The sequence below is a fragment of the Coregonus clupeaformis genome, chromosome 19 (assembly GCF_020615455.1).
Source record: "Coregonus clupeaformis isolate EN_2021a chromosome 19, ASM2061545v1, whole genome shotgun sequence".
NCBI classification, from domain to species: domain Eukaryota; kingdom Metazoa; phylum Chordata; class Actinopteri; order Salmoniformes; family Salmonidae; genus Coregonus; species Coregonus clupeaformis.
This window is the reverse complement of record NC_059210.1, coordinates 41009726-41032174: the sequence shown is the minus strand read 5'-3', so window position 1 is coordinate 41032174 and position 22449 is coordinate 41009726. Positions and strand designations below refer to the sequence as shown.

Here is a 22449-nt window from a genome sequence, read left to right as displayed (position 1 = left end):
ACACATTTTTGACTGGATAATTTCCGTGAATCACCACCTTACATCGGTTTCTAAATCGTGGCAGGGATTGGCTTTCATTAGAATTATTTTTTAACCCTCAAATCCATGAATTCATGTGAGGCCAGAGACGTTTATGGGAGGAGCGCCAGAATTTGTTCTAGCCATTGTGGTCTGAAAATGACAGTCCACTATGGACTGGCGCGTATGACAAAAACACTGGTACTAAACCAAAGAGATTGATCTGTTTTAAGCAATCAATTTAAACACATCTCTAATCAGAGGTTAAATAAAAGTGTGTAATTCCACAAAATGTTATGTGTTGAAAATGCAAGTTTGTGTAATGTAGTAACACGTTTTGTCCACCATAGGGAAATTAGCGTAATATAACATAATTCAATATGTGAATGTAATTCAATATTTTAATATATGATGATAGTACATGTAGCATAATCACACATTTTCACAACAATTACATCTTTCTACTTGAGAGTAAAAAAATGCTCCTAAGCACAATTAACCAGGTGCTCTAGACTAGAGTGTCCATAGGGTCAGTATAGGCTGAAGATTTGACGTCCCTACTCCTGGTATTGAGAAACTGTAGTCAGCTCCTCAAGACCATCATCAGTCTATACTCAGACACATACTGTAAACAGCCCTGTGTCTGTCTGATCAGTTTTTTTAGCCCACGGTCAAAAAATTTGCTCCCTCACCCAAAACCCACTCGAAATGTCCGTCTTTTAGCCTCTCTATTATTTCCTTATTTATGTACATCACATTTTTATTCGGAATCATTATTTAATGAAGAGCGTCATTATCAACCTTAATTATTAATTTTCCTTTCTGCGTTTGCTTCCGAGGGAGGCTGGCTGGCTGGAGGAGCAGGCGTGTGGGAGGGGATGGAGAGAGTAGTGGTGGGGGCTCTACCATAAGCCCAAACTCCATCCCCATTCCCATCCCATCTCCTTCAGCACCAGCCACAGTCCAGGCTCCAGCCCTAGCCCAAGCCCCAGCCCCAGCTCCAGAGATGCTGAGTGCCCTTGTGATAAGGTGTGAGGCCTGTCTGCCACTGACTGACAAGCCTGCTCTTGCCATGCCAGTGCCTGGCGCTCAATAAGGGAAAATGTCAGCGTGATTTTGGGAAATGTCATTTATCTCGGCTCTGTAGTCGTGCCTGTAACCCACATTTTGCATCATCATGATGATGTGGCCGTTGACACTTTGCTTCTTGAAAGTCTAATATCTTGGAAAACGTGACTGCTGACATGCAAAACATTTTGGGACTGTGTCAACAGTGGACTAATAAAAAAAATACAGAAATAGTTTTTGAGTGGATTTTCCCTTTAATGTCCATTTGGCATAGTCAGTTAATAATGTAATGGTTCATTTACCTACACTATTTTACATGTTTCTTGTGCTTTAAGATCTGAATAGTTTAACCATTGTATATTCTGCTGAATTTATAAAGTATGTATCACAAACCATCAAAGTGTCTGGTGTACGGAGGCGTTCAGATTAGGGGATTCAATCGATACCAAGACAAAGGCTTTCTGTATTGGTGATGTTACGCAAGATCTGTGAGTTGAAGAGTGTGTTTGTGATGTGTAAGAAAAAGCCCCCAGATTCAAGTGCAAATCTGCATGTCTTTGTCAGAGTGTGTGTGGGCTGTTTGCTCGAGAGGGGACGTGTTCCTCTGTTATTTAGAAAGACAATCCTCTCCAAAGATGAGTGGGTTAACAGGAACCATTAATTGGTTTAGCAGGATTCATATGCACTCAAGTTCCGGCTTAGCTTCAAGGCTGAAAATGCTTGTATTCACATGCATTCAGCAGCCACTGCTTATTTTTCTCTGCAAATGATCTCACTGTGAAGATAGGCTGTTTAACATTGCTTTTAAGCCTTAGGTTTTGATTTGGGGTTCTAAGATGAAGCAGAGCTGCGTTTGTACGCACGTCATCACTTTTAATGTTGGATTCAAAAAACCCAGCTGTCATATATTATTCAACAAGTTTTCCTCTTTTCTCTGAAGCACTACACCATACTACCTCTGGTTGCAGCTTGCTTCTAGCAGCCATTCAATTCACAGGCTACTGTATATTATTCAGTACTGTATATTTTTCCTCCATATAGTTCACTCAATGTGACATTTGTGGGACACACTGATAAAGTAATTCTTCCTGCAGCTTAGACCAACTCTATAGGACTAAACAGAAATTCCCCATTATTTTTTATATATTTTTTTGAGGGAGACAATTACTGCCCTTGTGTGCGGAGTAGCAGGGTAGTCCCCGACAGAAAGAAGTGTCTTTACACCGACTACATGGGAGCCTCACGGGAGCCTAGTGAGTATATTGTCTCTCGCTCTTAGCCAAATGTATTTCCAGTCTGTCTGTGATACCCTAACAAAAGGAGCAGACCCACAATTCCCAACATATTTGTCAAATCACCGCACCTGTGAAGATCACTCTGCTCAAGATAAATTTGAGGTTGGAGTGTTCGGCTACTGAATCAATCTTTTTATTACATTGTTGTCTCTATTTGGGCGAGCGGTAGGCTGCAGATGAGCGTTCTCCTCACATGAAGTGCAGTGGTGAAAGCCATGATAAATTGCACTCTTTGTTGACACCTTCATTGGGTTATTTATGGCTCATTAATTGAACTGAAAAGGAGAGTTGTAGGCGCAGCGGGGGGAGTCACTGCGCCAGGCCTTCATGGTGCTGCCTCGCAGCGGCCCACAGGGCTGGGAGGAGAGAGAAGACGAGAGGAGGCATGCTATTCTCACATCTGTCTGTCTGTTTCCTGTTTGCTGGGGAGAAAAGTGAGAGAACACACTCGTCAGGGGCGGGCAGAGAAACGGGGAAGACAACCATGAGAGGACGGCTCCCACCCATCCCATCCCAGCCCCTCTCTCACATAAGCTCCCTCCTTCAAAACCTGAAAGGGGTTTTATTTTAATCTCCTCCTGTGTATTCTTTTAGTTCAAGGAGATGTGCTTTAATCATCTTGAGGTTTGTATTGTAAAGGACAGAATGCACTGTTCATATTTTAGAGCTCGGAATCGAGAAGAACATAGCTGCAAGATCTGTTTGCAATTACATTAATGCTTTCTTTGATATTAATTCAGTAGGCCTATTCATTCCATGATGTGAAATTGCATTATGAGCTTGTATACACAAATGTAGGATTTGCTACAAGCAGTATTATGTTGCTCTGACTGAATAGTCTATAAAATAAAATATCCCCTCTCTTTTGATCTACAATCTCCTTTCAAAGCTTTGGATTTCCCAAGGAGGAAAGGGGCACTTCAGACATGAGCTCAGGAACACACTTGATTAACAAGTGGATTAACGATGCTCGTTTCATGGAAGGGTGTACCCCAAAGAACTTCAAAGGCCAACTGGAGTGAGTGCCCACGAGGTACAGTAATGAGGCCTTCCTTCCTGAGAGCACTGACAGACTTTATGCCTTCACTTCATGTCAACCTGATAATTTTTTCATTTCTGGTGCTTATGGTGGTATTTTTCTGTCTCTTTCTCTCATTGATTCCCCCTCTATTTCTGTTGATTGGTCTTAGCGTTCCTTTTTTCACCAATGGTTTGTTACAGTAAGTCAGTGTTATCATGCTGCAGGAATACACTTGTTATGTTCTGTTTTGTATGTCAACTATCTCTGCATAATTGCAGATTTCTAGTGTAACACCAGACATATCCCATCCTGACTGGCTGAGTTTGACCCACAGGAGCAGAGCAGGACCATGTTAGTTTGTATAGTTTCTAAGTCTCCTCGTGTGTCCATGTCCTTGAACTGTAAGTGCTTAAGCTCATCCAGCCAGACTCCCCTACTACCCTACTGCTGACATGTCACTCCCGTCACAGCTGCCACCTACAACCCTACTGCTGACATGTCACTCCCATCACAGTTGCCACCTACAACCCTACTGCTGACATGTCACTCCCGTCACAGCTGCCACCTACAGTGAGGGAAAAAAGTATTTGATCCCCTGCTGATTTTGTACGTTTGCCCACTGACAAAGAAATGATCAGTCTATAATTTTAATGGTAGGTTTATTTTAACAGTGAGAGACAGTATAACAACAAAAAAATCCAGAAAAACGCATGTCAAAAATGTTATAAATTGATTTGCATTTTAATGAGGGAAATAAGTATTTGACCCCTCTGCAAAACATGACTTGGTGGCAAAACCCTTGTTGGCAATCACAGAGGTCAGACGTTTCTTGTAGTTGGCCACCAGGTTTGCACACATCTCAGGAGGGATTTTGTCCCACTCCTCTTTGCAGATATTCTCCAAGTCATTAAGGTTTCGAGGCTGACGTTTGGCAACTCGAACCTTCAGCTCCCTCCACAGATTTTCTATGGGATTAAGGTCTGGAGACTGGCTAGGCCACTCCAGGACCTTAATATGCTTCTTCTTGAGCCACATTTGACGGTACATGGCCCCATCCATCGTCCCTTTGATGCGGTGAAGTTGTCCTGTCCCCTTAGCAGAAAAACACCCACAAAGCATAATGTTTCCACCTCCATGTTTGACGGTGGGGATGGTATTCTTGGGGTCATAGGCAGGATTCCTCCTCCTCCAAACACGGCGAGTTGAGTTGATGCCAAAGAGCTCCCTTTTGGTCTCATCTGACCACAACACTTTCACCCAGTTTTCCTCTGAATCATTTCATATGTTCATTGGCAAACTTCAGGCGGGCATGTATATGTGCTTTCTTGAGCAGGGGGACCTTGCGGGCGCTGCAGAATTTCAGTCCTTCACGGCGTAGTGTGTTACCAATTGTTTTCTTGGTGACTATGGTCCCAGCTGCCTTGAGATCATTGACAAGATCCTCCCGTGTAGTTCTGGGCTGATTCCTCACCGTTCTCATGATCATTGCAACTCCACAAGGTGAGATCTTGCATGGAGCCCCAGGCCGAGGGAGATTGACAGTTCTTTTGTTTTTCTTCCATTTGCGAATAATCGCACCAACTGTTGTCACCTTCTCACCAAGCTGTTTGGCGATGGTCTTGTAGCCCATTCCAGCCTTGTGTAGGTCTACAATCTTGTCCCTGACATCCATGGAGAGCTCTTTGGTCTTGGCCATGGAGGAGAGTTTGGAATCTGATTGATTGATTGCTTCTGTGGACAGGTGTCTTTTATACAGGTAACATTACATTTACATTTTAGTCATTTAGCAGACGCTCTTATCCAGAGCGACTTACAGTTAGTGCATACATTATTATAAATAAAAAAAATCATACCCACTGTGGGAATCGAACCCACAACCCTGGCGTTGCAAATGCCATGCTCTATCAACTGAGCTACATCCCTGCCAGCCATTCCCTCCCCTTCCCTGGACGACGCTGGGCCAATTGCGCAACGCCCCATGGGTCTCCCGGTCGCGGCCGGCTACGACAGAGCCTGGATTCGAACCAGGATCTCTAGTGGCACAGTGAGCACTGCGATGCAGTGCCTTAGACCACTGTGCCACTCGGGAGGCACCCTTTAAGAGTGTGCTCCTAATCTCAGCTCGTTACCTGTATAAAAGACACCTGGGAGCCAGAAATATTTTTTGAATACTTATTTCCCTCCATTAAAATGCAAATCAATTTATAACATTTTTGAAATGCGTTTTTCTGGATTTTTTTGTTGTTATTCTGTCTCTCACTGTTCAAATAAACTTACCATTAAAATTATAGACTGATCATTTCTTTGTCAGTGGGCAAACGTACAAAATCAGCAGGGGATCAAAAACTTTTTTCCCTCACTGTACTACCCTACTGCTGACATGTCACTCCCGTCACAGCTGCCAGTCAGCTCTCAGTGACTCCGGCCCACGTCCTCCAACACTTTATGTCTCTAAACACCAAGTCCTCAGTGTCTCTGTGAGAGAGGGACATGTCTGGACCTGTCTGTCACACACGGTGGGGGCCATTTTCTTTCTAAGCACCAGGGTGTCTTCCGGAGAGGCTCAGCTTTTAGATTTGTATCCAACAGTAGAGTGGCAGGTTGCGTCAGTCTGGACAGCTACTGTACTGTACCATAGTGGACCAACATTCCTATCTTCTCCCTCCATGCTTTTTTATTATTTTGAGCTGGCAAGCACACAAGTGATGGTAATCTACACTTCAATTAGATTGCACTACTCATCAGATTCTATCTTGTGTGCTGGAGCTAGAGAGAGTGAGTGTGCTTTGAGGCACGCAAAGTGTCACTGTGAAATAGTACCTTGGTATTACTGTGAAGGCTACCCGTTGAGTGTGTGTGTCTGAATGAGAAAAAGACTGATCTGACTGAGTTTTAGTAAAGGCTTATACTGTAGGTAAAGTACCTGCAAAACAAATGATGATGTGCTTTTTAAATGCTGTGCCTTTTTCACTGCAACCTGCAACCAGCAAAGGGCTGGCTCTACTCACCAAACAGACCCACTATTAGTATAATACATAGTCTATTGTCTATGGTGTGTATTTGTCATTCAACCAGTTGTAAATTACAGTATACCGGGGACCACTGAAATAGATAGTTACAAAAGCAATGTAAAATAATATTTTGCTTGAATTGTCACTGTTAGTGATGTTGTGTACTGTACTGTATGTTGAAATTATTAATGTGTTTCTCCTTTCTCTCTTTTTGTTTTTCGGTGATGTTGTGTGCTGTGCCTCGCTGCTTCATGAACCTGATCATGTACCAAAGGTAAGTGTCGTAATGCCTGTCTCATAATCCAGTCATTGAGTTATTTAAAAATAGATGGAACCACTTACTTTCTAAATGTACACTCATAACATTGACCAAATGTACTTCTGTGTAGGTGGACTCACGAACAAGCAAGGTAAGTGTACTACATATTATAACTGTATGTCTGTCAGCATCAACAGATGATTGTATTTGTCTCTAACAAAATAACAAAATTACCATATTTATGTTAAAGAAAATGAGTAAAAAGGCCTCACATTCCTCCATTTGGTATTTGTTTCCTTCCGATGTGTTAGCTAGGCCGTCTCTTCCTCTGCAACCGTTGCAAGGCAGTCACACAGAGCAGAGCTACAGTTCAAGTGTTCTTCCACTGAGTGGCAGGTATTCTGTTCTAATACTGGCCACCCGCTAACACAGGCAAATCAAGATGGATGGGTAGATTACATAGTTTTTATCATCCCTTAATGTGAAGTTATACGGTGACAGAGAACTCTCCTGGAAGAGGACAGGCCAATGTTTGAAACTTTTGCAGGCAGGAGATAGCACTCTCCAGGCACAGCCATTAAGTTCCATCAGGGAGGCAGTCTCAGGTAGGCAGTAGACACAGTGCCCTGGCCTCCCCTGCTGCCACAGCTGGGAACATCTCTCTATATTTATTTCTTTCTCTCTCTTTCTTTCTTTCTTTCTTTCTTTCTTTCTTTCTTTCTTTCTCTCTCTCTCTCTCTCTCTCTCTCTCTCTCTCTCTCTCTCTCTCTCTCTCTCTCTCTCTCTCGCTCTCGCTCTCGCTCTCGCTCTCGCTCTCGCTCTCTCGCTCTCTTGCTCTCTCTCTCTCCTCTGTAGAGGAGAGCCACTCCACATGGAACTATAGCACTCCTATCATCACTATGAGGTGCTTTGTTGTCCTTTTAAATGCAAGTGTCAGGTCTCAAGTAGTTGCTCATCTCCCTCCTTTTGTGCATGAACATAATTATATTGTGCTATCTTCACTTTGTTCAATGATATTCTCCTGTATTGATACTGAATGGTAGCCATGGTCAGATTTTGAAGGGAAAAATGATATAAAAATATAAAAAACATGTTAGAAAGGTTTGCTACAGCTCAACACTGAGCACAATCCGGCCCTCTCCACAATGTGAAAATGTAAACAGATATTCCTGTATTTTTTTTATCAAAGAGAATGTGACTTGTACTCTACTATACAGTCCATGTGGGGGGGAGAGGTGGGGATGGAAATGTGTTCTCTGTCTTTGTTAGTATGTCACCTGCTGATAAAAGTGCCTTGATGTTGGAATAACTAACAAAATGTGGAAAATCTGAATATATTTAGCAGCACATTTCAAACCAGGCTGTATGCAGTGAGGGTCTCAGCAGCACATTGCTGTCTAAATTACTGGTTATTGACAGACCTTCAGCGTCATGGGTTTCGTGTGTTCTTTGAATCTGTGGTACTCTAGCAAATGTGATCCTCTCTGATGCTTCTATTTGAACTTATTTTGATGTCCCTGAGCATTAAGAGAAGTGACAGCTTACAAATAAATCCATAATTATCACATCTGAAAGCCGCCATCCCAACTACTAAATTATCCTTATAACTTCTTCTGTGTCCAATTTTTTAATAATCTGGTGCAATAGGTACAATAGAAGCATACATCTGGTACAATAGAAGCAATTATTGGTACCATGATTGTCTTCGAAAAGTGTATTTATTTACATAAAGATTGAACCCGTTTTTTCCCCTTTACTATAATAGGGAATCATTTTTCTGTAAACAATGCCTGTAGTACAGCGGTCGGCCTTGAACTTTGTGGATTCAATTAGAGGGGGCAGTCTTTCTCCCCTGAATTTATCGCCTGGTGATGATACCAGGCACGCCAAAACTCCATCCCACCAAAACAGGCAGAAATGTGTTTTCAAACAGCTCTTACACTAAAAGGGCATTATGATAGTTTTCACAATTTCACAGGATTACAGTATTTCAACACAGGAAAATCAAATGTTTGACTGCAATGGGCCTTTAAAAAAAGTCTAAATAGGCAGGACTGACTAAGGTTTAATGGAGTATAAAAAAAAACCGAAGGACAAGATTGTTCCCATTGTGTTTCCCCAGTGTATTTCCCCACAGAGCAAGGCCTGCCAAGGCCCCGCGGGCTTCATTTCACCCCTTCAAAACCTAACATCTTTTTTTGAGTGTTCTGAAGATAGGAACACAATGACTGCCTGTAGAATGTCATCTTAATTCTACCTGGGAACACAAAAGACTAATCATGGCCATCACAAAAGCCTTGTTCCTGTCACACAGTGTGTGATAGGACAGGCTCAGGCAGCATAAAGGCCCTTCAGAAAGCGAAAGATAGACAGGGAGGAGAATGGTCCCAGGCCAGACCTAGGATTACCGCTCTCCTGTGTGGGGTGAGCCTATAGGACTGCCCTCCTGTCTTGTCAGTAGAGGACAGGTTTAGGACACACATCAGACAGGTATTATATAGGAAAATCTATATTTATCAATCATGTTTTTGATGAGAACATCACCCAGACTTTGGCTATGTGTATTGTATTTGTAATGCATGTCCCAATCTTTAGTTTGATATAGGCTAATAGTTTCATGCTGAAGCAACAGCCTGGAAGAATTCTATAGGATATACTATATTGCTACTGGATTAGAATTACTTCTGAATATATTGGGTTTTCCTCTCCTCTACTGCCCCACATCCTCAGTGAGACACTACCACATGGCACTGTGGAAAGGGGTCATGTTTATTCAACAACGGCTGGAAAGAAAAACCCATAGAACCGTTAACTGCTGTCCCTTTCACCATTGGGCAGCAGTAGCGGCATCAGAGAAGTGTTTTCGGTGGCTTCTCTCCTCTGCTCCACCTTCTGAACAGATATCGATATTCCCCTCTGAGGTTCTGCCGCGGTACCTCCCCCTAAAGGTGCAGCTAAAGCTCATCTAATTGGTCGCTGGGCTTTAATTAGCTCAGTGCGTTTGCATGTCTGCCATTAGGAATTAAAAAGGGGTGGAGTGGTAGCTGACATTTTCCCTTCTCTCCTTCGCCTCTTGCCAGAATTCTTCCCTGTCTAATTCATCTCATCTTCATTTCCCCAGATCCTGTTTTTAAAGTTTTATTTAGGCTGTCATTTATTTAACAAGGGATTATTTATTTAGTGCATCAAATCATTCCTGAATGAATATTTATATATTTGTGGGAGCTTTAAATATTTACATGTCTCCACTTCTGGTTTTCAAGCCACTGTAACGAGTGTTGTTGTTGGATGTTCAGGGGAATAACAAGACTGGTTTCAAAGTGAAAAGTCCTTTGAATATATTCAAACTTAATTTCTTTGAAATTATTATCAGAGTTGATGCCCTGATTATACTGTAATTGGAGGTACACTACCATTCAAAAGTTTGGGGTCACTTAGAAATGTCAATTAAAATAACATCAAATTGATCAGAAATACAGTGTAGACATTGTTAATGTTCTAAATGGCTATTGTAACTGGGAATGGCTGATTTTTAATGGAATATCTACATATGCATACAGAGGCCCATTATCAGCAACCATCAGTCCTGTGTTCCAATGGCACGTTGTGTTTGCTAATCCAAGTTTATCATTTTAAAAGGCTTTTTGATCGTTAGAAAACCCTTTTGCAATGATGTTAGCACAGCTGAAAACTGTTGTGCTGATTAAAGAAGCAATAAAAATGGCCTTCTTGAGACTTGTTGAGTATCTGGAGCATCAGCAATTGTGGGTTCGATTACAGGCTCAAAATGGCCAGAAACACATAACTTTCTTCTGAAACTCGTCAGTCTATTCTTGTTCTGAGAAATGAAGGCTATTCCATGCGAGACATTGCCAAGAAACTGAAGATCTCACGCAACGCTGTGTACTACTCCCTTCACAGAACAGCGCAAACTGGCTCTAACCAGAATAGAAAGAGGAGTGGGAAGCCCCGGTGCACAACTGAGCAAGAGGCCAAATACATTAGAGTGTCTAGTTTGAGAAACAGACGCCTCACAGGTCCTCAACTGTCAGCTTCATTAAATAGTACCCGCAAAACACCAGTCTCAACGTCAACAGTGAAGAGGCGACTCCGGGATGCTGACCTTCTAGGCAGTTGCAAAGAAAAAGCCATATCTCAGACTGGCCAATAAAAATAAAAGATTAAGATGGGCAAAAGAACACAGACACTGGACAGAGGAAGATTGAAAAAAAGTGCTATGGACAGACAAATCGAAGTTTGAGGTGTTCGGATTACAAAGAAGAACATTTGTGAGACGCAGACCAAATGAAAAGATGCTGGAGGAGTGCTTGATGCCATCTGTCAAGCATGGTGGAGGCAATGTGATGGTCTGGGGGTGATTTGGTGGTGGTAAAGTGGGAGATTTGTACAGGATAAAAGAGACCCTGAAGAACGAAGGCTATCACTCCATTTTGCAACGCCATGCCATACCCTGTGCACGGCGCTTGATTGGAGCCAAATTCTTCCTACAACAGGACAATGACCCAAAGCACAGCTCCAAACTATGCAATAACTATTTAGGGAAGAAGCAGTCAGCTGGTATTCTGTCTATAATGGAGTGGCCAGCGCAGTCACCGGATCTCAACCCTATTGAGCTGTTGTGGGAGCAGCTTGACCATATGGTACGTAAGAAGTGCCCATCAAGCCAATCCAACTTGTGGGAGGTGCTTCAGGAAGCATGGGGTGAAATCTCTTCAGATTAGCTCAACAAATTGACAACTAGAATGCCAAAGATCTGCAAGGCTGTAATTGCTGCAAATGGAGGATTCTTTGACGAAAGCAAAGTTTGAACGACACAATTATTATTTCTATTAAAAATCATTATTTCTAACCTTGTCAATGACTACATTTCCTATGCATTTTGCTATATTTCCTATTCAAACTCATTTCATGTACAGTGGGGAAAAAAAGTATTTAGTCAGCCACCAATTGTGCAAGTTCTCCCACTTAAAAAGATGAGAGAGGCCTGTAATTTCCATCGTAGGTACACGTCAACTATGACAGACAAATAGAGAATTTCTTTTCCAGAAAATCACATTGTAGGATTTTTAATGAATTTATTTGCAAATTATGGTGGGAAATAAGTATTTGGTCACCTACAAACAAGCAAGATTTCTGGCTCTCACAGACCTGTAACTTCTTCTTTAAGAGGCTCCTCTGTCCTCCACTCGTTACCTGTATTAATGGCACCTGTTTGAACTTGTTATCAGTATAAAAGACACCTGTCCACAACCTCAAACAGTCACACTCCAAACTCCACTATGGCCAAGACCAAAGAGCTGTCAAAGGACACCAGAAACAAAATTGTAGACCTGCACCAGGCTGGGAAGACTGAATCTGCAATAGGTAAGCAGCTTGGTTTGAAGAAATCAACTGTGGGAGCAATTATTAGGAAATGGAAGACATACAAGACCACTGATAATCTCCCTCGATCTGGGGCTCCACGCAAGATCTCACCCTGTGGGGTCAAAATGATCACAAGAACGGTGAGCAAAAATCCCAGAACCACACGGGGGGACCTAGTGAATGACCTGCAGAGAGCTGGGACCAAAGTAACAAAGCCTACCATCAGTAACACACTACGCCGCCAGGGATTCAAATCCTGCAGTGCCAGACGTGTCCCCCTGCTTAAGCCAGTACATGTCCAGGCCCGTCTGAAGTTTGCTAGAGTGCATTTGGATGATCCAGAAGAGGATTGGGAGAATGTCATATGGTCAGATGAAACCAAAATATAACTTTTTGGTAAAAACTCAACTCGTCGTGTTTGGAGGACAAATAATGCTGAGTTGCATCCAAAGAACACCATACCTACTGTGAAGCATGGGGGTGGAAATATCATGCTTTGGGGCTGTTTTTCTGCAAAGGGACCAGGACGACTGATCCGTGTAAAGGAAAGAATGAATGCGGCCATGTATCGTGAGATTTTGAGTGAAAACCTCCTTCCATCAGCAAGGGCATTGAAGATGAAACGTGGCTGGGTCTTTCAGCATGACAATGATCCCAAACACACCGCCCGGGCAACGAAGGAGTGGTATCGTAAGAAGCATTTCAAGGTCCTGGAGTGGCCTAGCCAGTCTCCAGATCTCAACCCCATAGAAAATCTTTGGAGGGAGTTGAAAGTCTGTGTTGCCCAGCGACAGCCCCAAAACATCACTGCTCTAGAGGAGATCTGCATGGAGGAATGGGCCAAAATACCAGCAACAGTGTGTGAAAACCTTGTGAAGACTTACAGAAAATGTTTGACTTGTGTCATTGGCAACAAAGGGTATATAACAAAGTATTGAGAAACTTTTGTTATTGACCAAATACTTATTTTCTACCATAATTTGCAAATAAATTCATAAAAAATCCTACAATGTGATTTTCTGGATTTTTTTGTCTCATTTTGTCTGCCATAGTTGACGTGTACCTATGATGAAAATTACAGGCCTCTCTCATCTTTTTAAGTGGGAGAACTTGCACAATTGGTGGCTGACTAAATACTTTTTTTCCCCACTGTATGTTTTCATGGAAAGCAAGGACATTTCTATGTGACCCAAAACTTTCGAATGGTAGTGTGTATTATGGAGACTCTGGCTGCAGTGATGGTAATTTATTTGGCTGTTGATGTTCATTTGAACGATAATGAATGATTCATGTCATGGGGTGCTGTGTGTAAACATGACCTTGTGTCAACTGATGCACTCTGAGATTCCTACTTGACCAAATTATTTTTATCCTTTTAGGCCATTTTAGCCTAATGCCCCCTTGTCTCTGGATCTTGTTTTACACAGACTTCATTGTGTAATAGTGGATTATTTTAAGAGGAGAATGATCATTAATACATCACTGTTCTCAGACCTTGAACCAGTCATGCCCTCACTGTTTACAGTGCTGTGATTGCCACTGGTCCAGCTGGGCATGATGAGCCACACCACTGTGTTTCCATACACCCAGCCTTATTAACAGACGTTGCAGGCGATACGATACTGTAGCAGGAGAACAGTGCAGAGCGGGCAGGTAGCAGGCAGTTAGGCAGGCAGACGGGCAGCGTGGCTGGTTAGCTGTTTAACCAGGGAACGCCTCTTTCCACTAGAACTAGAACCTCCAGCCTAGATCCTAATGACTAACTACAATGAGGAGGGGAGGGGAGGAAGAGGCTGATTTGTTCTGCATGCTAAATATGGCCTGTAATCTTTATTCCTCAGAGTACCTTATTAAAAGTGAAAGGAAGATGAAATCCCACCACCCGGGCCATCCGTTCTGCTGTTTATTAGAGAGGCTTTTCTCTGCTAATATTGAGGTTATGGTAACCTTAGCGGTGATAGATGCATCTTGTGACTTCAGGTAATAATAGCAATGATTGATTCCCACCTGAACCCTGGAGGTGTAATCTAGCGAGATGGAAAAGATAAAGTGGCAGGGAGGTTCTGAAAGATACACTCAGGCACAGGCAGATCGGATCCAGGAGTGCTGTTTATCATCGGCTAGACAACCCCTTGTTGTCAGAATATATGATGCTTCACTTCGTCTCTAATTCATCATTAATTAACTACTGTTTTCTCTACTAAAATCCATCTCTATTTGTCAGTTTTATTTGTGAACTTTCATTGAAAATATATATTTTTGCTGTAAGTGTGTAAATTGTACGGAAGCCCTGAAGCCCAAGGCAAAAAAATAAAAAATAACTTACTCTTAGAATTATCTCGTCCGAACAACTTACTATATCATTCAAACTACTTAGCATATTGTTTGAATGACTTAGTATCTCGTTTAAACGACTTATTAAAACAAAGTAATTCTAACGAGATACAAAAGGCTCAATTTTCAGCTGGTGTTAAGGCGGCGCTAGGGTCAAACACACGTTAGTATGAAATTTCACCATGTAAAAACTGCTGCACTGGCATTTTCCAGCCCTAATGCCAGGTTCAGCAATTTGCCTGTCTAATATCAGCTCGCTTACGCTCAGATGGGTGGAGTGGAAATGTTTGAGGTGTTTACTTAAAAACATGATCCATAGTGCTAATTTCAGGCAGGGCTGATAGGGATACAGTTGAAGTCGGAAGTTTACATACACCTTAGCCAAATACATTTAAACTCAGTTTTTCACAATTACTGACATTTAATCCTAGTAAAAATTCCCTGTCTTAGGTCAGTTAGGATCACCACTTTATTTTAAGAATGTGAAATGTCAGAATAATAGAGAGAATTATTTATTTCAGCTTTTATTTCTTTCATCACATTCCCAGTGGGTCAGAAGTTTACATACACTCAATTAGTATTTGGTAGCATTGCCTTTAAATTCTTTAACTTGGGTCAAACGTTTTGGGTAGCCTTCCACAAGCTTCCCACAATAAGTTGGGTGAATTTTGGCCCATTCCTCCTGACAGAGCTGGTGTAACTGAGTCAGGTTTGTAGGCCTCCTTGCTCGCACACACTTTTTCAGTTCTGCCCACAAATCTTCTATAGGATTGAGGTCAGGGCTTTGTGATGGCCACTCCAATACCTTGACTTTGTTGTCCTTAAGCCATTTTGCCACAACTTTGGAAGTATGCTTGGGGTCATTGTCCATTTGGAAGACCAATTTGCGACCAAGCTTTCACTTCCTGACTGATGTCTTGAGATGTTGCTTCAATATATCCACGTTATTTTCCTTCCCCATGATGCCATCTATTTTGTGAAGTGCACCAGTCCCTCCTGCAGCAAAGCACCCCCACAGCATGATGCTGCCACCCCCGTGCTTCGCGGTTGGGATGGTGTTCTTCGGCTTGCAAGCTTTCCCCTTTTTCCTCCAAACATAATGATGGTCATTATGGCCAAACAGTTATTTTTTTGTTTCATCAGACCAGAGGACATTTCTCCAAAAAGTACAATCTTTGTCCCCATGTGCAGTTGCAAACTGTAGTCTGGCTTTTTTATGGCGGTTTTGGAGCAGTGGCTTCTTCCTTGCTGAGCGGCCTTTCAGGTTATGTCGATATAGAACTCGTGATACTATGGATATAGATACTTTTGTACCTGCTTCCTCCAGCATCTTCACAAGGTCCTTTGCTGTTGTTCTGGGATTGATTTGCACTTTTCGCACCAAAGTACGTTCATCTCTAGGAGACAGAATGCGTCTCCTTCCTGAGCGGTATGAAGGCTGCATCGTCCCATGGTGTTTATACTTGCGTACTATTGTTTGTACAGATGAACGTGGTACCTTCAGGCATTTGGAAATTGCTCCCAAGGATGAACCAAACTTGTGGAGGTCTACAATTTTTTTCTGAGGTCTTGGCTGATTTCTTTTGATTTTCCCATGATGTCAAGCAAAGAGGCACTGAGTTTGAAGGTAGGCCTTGAAATACATCCACAGGTACACCTCCAATTGACTCAAATGATGTGGTTGAAAAACAAGTTTTAATGACCTAAGTGCATGTAAACTTCCGACTTCAACTGTATGTGTGCATTCTGGAGCATTCTGTTAATGACGCTCAGAGACAATAGTCCCAGATGGGGTTTTTCCTGCTCCACACTTTTACTGTTGTTGAGATGCATAAGATGGCAGAACTATTATTCTATTAGCAGCTAATTAATGAAGCTCATTTGTGTAACTGTTATTAAACCCTTTGAAAGATTGTTTGTGTTCAGATGAAATTAAACGCATCCCAGAAGCCATCCATTGTGGCGGATAGATTAAAAGAGAAATACGGCTCTTTGAAAAATGTTTTTATGGGTGGACATTTTTCACCGTACCTCAGGGGCAGTGATGACAGGGAAACACTGCAGTCCTCCTTCATGTTGAGATCCTTTTTTTAGTCAAAGTACCAGGGGAGAACACTAAGTGTGATTTATTCATCCCTTGACCAGTAAAAGGTGTCAGCCAGGTGAAAATGGATGCTGGGAGAGTATTGACAGGAGAAAGGGCCATGCAGTTGCCATGCTCTGTCACACCAGATAGAGCGAGGGGGGAATGTGTCCTCTGCTATACCTCACTGTGTGTGCTTTGTAGGAGGCAGTTATGATAATACACACACCGTGACTAGTAAAGCCTTTTTGCATTTATTTTACTTTGTTGCTGCAGTATATGGTGTTCCCACTCTCTCTGTTGGAGAGTTCTGATTTATCTAATGGAAAATGTACATGTTTCTATTCCTTATATAAGCAGTCCTCTCTGCATTTCTATATGATATTATTATTTTATTTTATTTGTGGCCGTTGCTTAACAGTATCCTGGAGCGCATTGGATACATCTCAGACGGGGATCTGATTTCCCACATGAACAGATCAAATCACCTCTTTTGTTCACTCGTTCTATCTGGCAGTGTGGAGAGCTGGAAAATGTTAGCAGGGCTTTCCCTTATTGAGGAGAAGGAAGATTAAGAAATCAAAAGCAGTGTAGCTTGAGAACAAAAACCCAGAATTTTCCATTTTTCCACAAGTCCAACTGCAAAAGGGTAGAGCATCTCCCTGGGATTTTATATTTAGCATTTGCTATGCTACTTATGAAATATTTCGTAAATGTGAATATATTAGACAAGGAGAACAGTGTGGCAAGTCATTCCATATGCACTGCCATAGCAACAAGATGTTCCGCCTTATCTGTTTAGAGCCCATGATTCTTAAACTGTTGGTTGCCCACGTTTCCATTTTTAATCAGGGAGTGTTTGGTATACCCTGCAGCAGGGATCTAGATAAAAGGATTAACTCAGCCTCTACTAGTTAACCACGTTTCCACCCAGCCAGCCAGCCCCCAAAATTTAAAAGTATGGATTTGTAATGCTTATTTCAATGTATTTTCATCATGTCTCATGACATTTAAAAAATATATTTTTTTGTCATTTAGCAGACGCTCTTATCGAGGGCAAGTAGGGTTAAGGACACATCAACAGATTTTTCACCTAGTCGGCTCGGGGATTCGAACCAGTGACCTTTCGGTTACTGGCCTAAAGATCTTAACCGTTAGACTATCTGCCACCCAAATGATGGATACAGATACGGATATGAAACTGAATATTGAAGCCTCTCCCTGCATTAGTACAGTATTTGATATTGATTATTTCAATAATTATAATGTATCGAAAGTGCTATTTTACATGACTGTCCATAACTTACAGTATAGCTTTACTTCAGGGAACAATAATATTGGCCCTTGCCAGTGTATAATTCCTACATTATTGATGGCTTTATGTATCAATAGATTTTGAGGTCTGAAACGTCAAACTGATATGGTGCAAGTTATGTGCCTATTTTTGCAAATATGTATTACTACATTGAAGCATATTTTTTTGCAATTTGTTACAACATTTAGTTCCTACACATGCACACATTTGAGTTCAGCTTTCAAATGTGTTTCATTTGAGAATTATAGACTGTAAAATATGATACTATAATAAGATATTACTTATTTTCACCAAAATGTCTCAATATTGAAATTGCTATTAGGTAGAAACTATTGTAAATTACAGTGATATCTCTTCTTTCCAAAATCTCCATCCCCAAAATTCTACATTCTAAAACACAAACTGCCAAGGATCTGTCAGGCTCCTGAAAAATGACTAAACTACTAACTATAGTAACAATTTCAGCATTAGCAACACACACCCAAAACCAGGACTAGAAATATGAAAGGACAAATGTAAAGAAAAAAATATTTCAATACACTAATAGTTCATAAATGCGTTGAATACCCTGGTTAAAATTACAACCTTGTGAAGTGAAACTTTGACCAAAGCCTTGACTAAAGTGTTGGCTAGGAGAAGATAGAGTTGTGTCTTGTGGAGGCCATCCAGATGTCTTCATTAATGAGTGGTTCCAGAAGGCCCTGCTCTGCTCTGTTAGGCTGCAGGCAGTACATTATGCTGGCCACATACAGGACCCCTGGTTGGATAGCACAGACTAGCTGAGTAGAACTTGCGCCTTTGTCACTGCTGTTACCATTAGCCAGAGATTTGCATATTTCTCTGGGAAGCATTAAAGGAATACAAAAAATACTAATTCACTAGTGAAAGTCTCCCTTTCAAGATTAAAAGAGCTCCATTAGAAATGTATGACTGCTCATGTAGTTTTTATTTAATTTCTCTGTCACTGTCCCCCCTACTTTTGTGGGAAGGCTTTGATTATCCTCCAGGTTGTAAAAAACTGAAATAGAAAGAAATAACAGCTGCCACTGGTACTAATGCTGCTTGGTGTAAATGGCAATTGCCTTTCATGCCAGAACTCCTTTGTTCTTTTGATTAACTTTGTCTAAAACTCTCATGGTGTATTTAGGCCTTAAGGAAACAATGAATCCTTCAAACTCAGTTGAAGCTCAGGATACTTGAGTTGGCTCCTCATACCAGAAAACGGTGGCCATATTAGTGGCTCTAGGGTACAGGTAATAATCTCATCTCATTTTGAAAATGTTCCTCTAACTTATGAGTGATTGGAAAATACATCAAGACAACATCTTCAATCATCAGTTGATTTTCTCAAGGAAAATGTAACCATCCTGTAGTGTTTTACACTGTTTAGGAGTATGAGTTAAGACAATATGTGAGATGACAACCAACTTTGGAATGCCTGACATATGGTACACTTTATGTTTATACAAAGCAAAGGTGACATGTTTTACCATTTCAATTTGATTATTGTAATTATAACATCTAGTTCATTCATAATGGTTTGTGTAATTTCTTAATATTGTATTAGTAAATTCATACTAACAATTAACCTACATTTATGATTAAGATTTCTTATTATTTAGGCCTTAACATTGTTTTCAAGTTGTCTTACTCACCTTCATCAAATCAAATCAAATTGTATTTGTCAAATGTGCTGAATACAACAGGTGACACCTTACAGTGAAATGCTTACTTACAAGCCCTTCTTCCCACTGAGTTTATGCTGGCGCAGAGAGAGACTCAGTAAAGTACATGCGGCTAGGGTGATTCTGCCACACACACACCTGGATGACGGCATGTGAGAAGCACTCCTAGAGGAGGTGCCCACAATGCTTATCACTCTGACCTCAATTCAGGGAAGAGGGACAATTTTCCAAACAGCTGGGGATCAATCAAAGCCAACTTGAAATGTGCCACCTACCACTTTTACATTAGGAAACACGCTGTTCAAAATGGGGCATTTTTACTCTATTTTTGATTATTTTACAGGCAAAGCTGTCTCCTCATGGGGCCACAAGTGCCAAATTAAACCCCCCCATGCCACCTCCTCTCTCCTGGGCTATGTAAGCTACAATAGGGAGGTGAAGGGGATAGGGGAGGAAAATTTGGACTTAAAGGGATAGTTCACTCAAAATACAAAATTACACATTGGTTTCCTTACCCTGTAAGCAGTTAATGGACAAGATGTTACAGCAATCCATGCTTTGGTTTAGTTTCCCTGGCACTGTTTCCACATGCTAATGTTTTAGCATTTGTGGCACAAATGTCATTCAAGTCATGGGACCGATATTATATATTTTTTTGCATCATGTTTAAATAATCTGAAGTATCTAAAAATGATTGTGAAGCTCAACAAAGTCAACAAAGTCACTAATAGATGTTTTTAGCGAAAAATGCTAATATCGGTCCCATGAATGGGATTTGTGACTTGAATGGGATTTGTGACACAAATGCTAAAACATTATCATGTGGAAACAGTCGCAGGGAAATTAAACCAAAGCATGGACGTTGTCCATAGAATACTTACAGGGCAAGTAAACCGATATGTAATTTTGTAATCTGGGTGAACTATCCCTTTAAGTCTAGGGATCTAGTCACACAGTGAGGACAAGATGCAGGATTTAAGTTTGAACCAATATTCCGCACCCACCATCCTCTCTTTGCGTACTATATTTTGTATATGTTATGTATGTGAACTACGGTTTCAAAGCTACCGGTAATTTACCAAAGTTACCGGAATCTTCAGGAATTTAGGTAATTAAGTGAAAATGTACCCGTGTGGCTCAGTTGGTCGAGCATGGCGCTTGCAACGCCAGGGTTGTGGGTTCAATTCCCACGGGGAAGTTTTGCATTTTGGCACTCACTACTGTAAGTCGCTCTAGATAAGAGCGTCCGCTAAATGACTAAAATGTCAAATCTATGGAATACTATTCTTACTTTGGTCGTTTATACTTTAATAACTTTAAAAAAAAATATATATATATATATATATATTATTCATTTATCATATCTGTGTCCATATTGTCCGTGAGTTTCTAGTAGATAGACCATATGGTTCAAGAAAATATAGCCTAATTTATGAAAAATGGATCTAATCAGCAATGGCATTATTTTCTGTTAACTCTGCAACTCTTCCAACTATTGACTGTGTTCACAACTGCCACCAATTTGACATCAACACATTGACAACAAATGCATATTGACATAGTAAAATAAAAAATATGAAGGATATTTCATGCTGAAACCCTCATACTAAACACCAATCGTATTCACTAAGTTGATGGTTTATATTTAGGATCATGTTTCACAGGTTAGTCATTCTATTTTATTTTATTTTAAAATCATCTTAGTTATTATTTCATATATTTTACATGTGATGAGGCCACATAGAGGGCCAGAGATGATTAGACACCTGTGATAATCTGAAGTTCCCAAAAGGGCCACTAGATGTCTTGTGATAGATTACATAAACTCCTTGAAAGATAACAACATTGTTGTAGTTTACTGGTAAATGTCAAATGTTTCCAGTAATATACCCTCTCTTTGCAACCCTAATGCGAACACCTGTTCTAATTTGCTTGACAGAATGTCCAGTCTGACTGATAATGACAGTAGTGGCTCCAGTTGTTGCAGCCTCAGACAGGAGCAGAGGTTCCTCTGGTGTCTCCTAGCCTCTGCTTGGGCTCAGAACACCTCTCCTCCCTCCCTGCTGCTGAGTTTAGGCTGGAGTCATTCCGCTCCCAGCAGGTGTCAGTGTAACATAGTCAGGAGGCAACACTACTGTCCCTAAGACAAAGACTAAGACAAACTCTCCAGTGTATCTTTAAAGCACACATATCTGGTTTACCTGCACCGTATGTCCCCCTGCCAGTTTGTCTGTAGATGAGACTTTTAAAGTACAGAGAAAGTTTAGGAGGAAAATAAGCAAACAGGCATTCAACAGGTGCCATTGAAAGCAGGTGCAGCAATTGCTGAGTGGTTACCTTTGTCCTGCACCTGTACATTTATATTCAGTCATTGAGAAGGACAAAGGCATGAAGACTGAACGCAAACCCAATGCAAAATCTATCACACAGGCTCCTCCACAGCATGGTGTTGTGGCCTTATCATACAATCTTCAACCATTCTGTTATCATATTGAAAATGTCACATTTACCAGTCTCTGGTAAAATAATCAATTTATTGTAAAAGTTTGATGATGACAATTTACAACTGAATGATTTCACGCTTTTACTCAATGTATTATAATTCTCTAGATTATATGTCAACAAAATACTTTCTAGAATATATTGGATGAAATGCGCTTTGAGTCAAGTTTCTGCAGTAAACTGTGCTGAAAAAGTACAAGTGCATACTGTACATTCCAGAAACCTCACTGAAGAAAACTAACCTCAGAAATGCACCATAGTGCTCATTACATGTCTGTGGTTGAACATAAGTTCTCATTACACTTTGCAACAAAAAATACAAACATTTCCTTTGGACCGCATGTCACGTCTTAGCCTCGTAAAACCAAACAACATTTTGTTCCCAGAAATCTAAATTAAACAATGTGTTGGAAGTGATGTACATTATCGTTTTCCTGTGTTGTTTTACTCCCCTGAACCTAGTGCTTGGTCTT

At 41.1% G+C, this 22449-nt stretch overlaps 1 protein-coding gene across 1 annotated transcript in view; it reads left to right on the top strand.

Moving 5' to 3' along the window:
• Window positions 1–22449, top strand: part of LOC121531906 (nuclear receptor ROR-alpha A) — a 292990-nt gene that overhangs the window by 116434 nt on the left and 154107 nt on the right. Inside the window, exon 2 of the mRNA XM_041837448.2 lies at window positions 6803–6823. Coding sequence (XP_041693382.1) covers window positions 6803–6823 — 21 coding nt within the window. The remainder of the gene's footprint in view (window positions 1–6802; window positions 6824–22449) is intronic.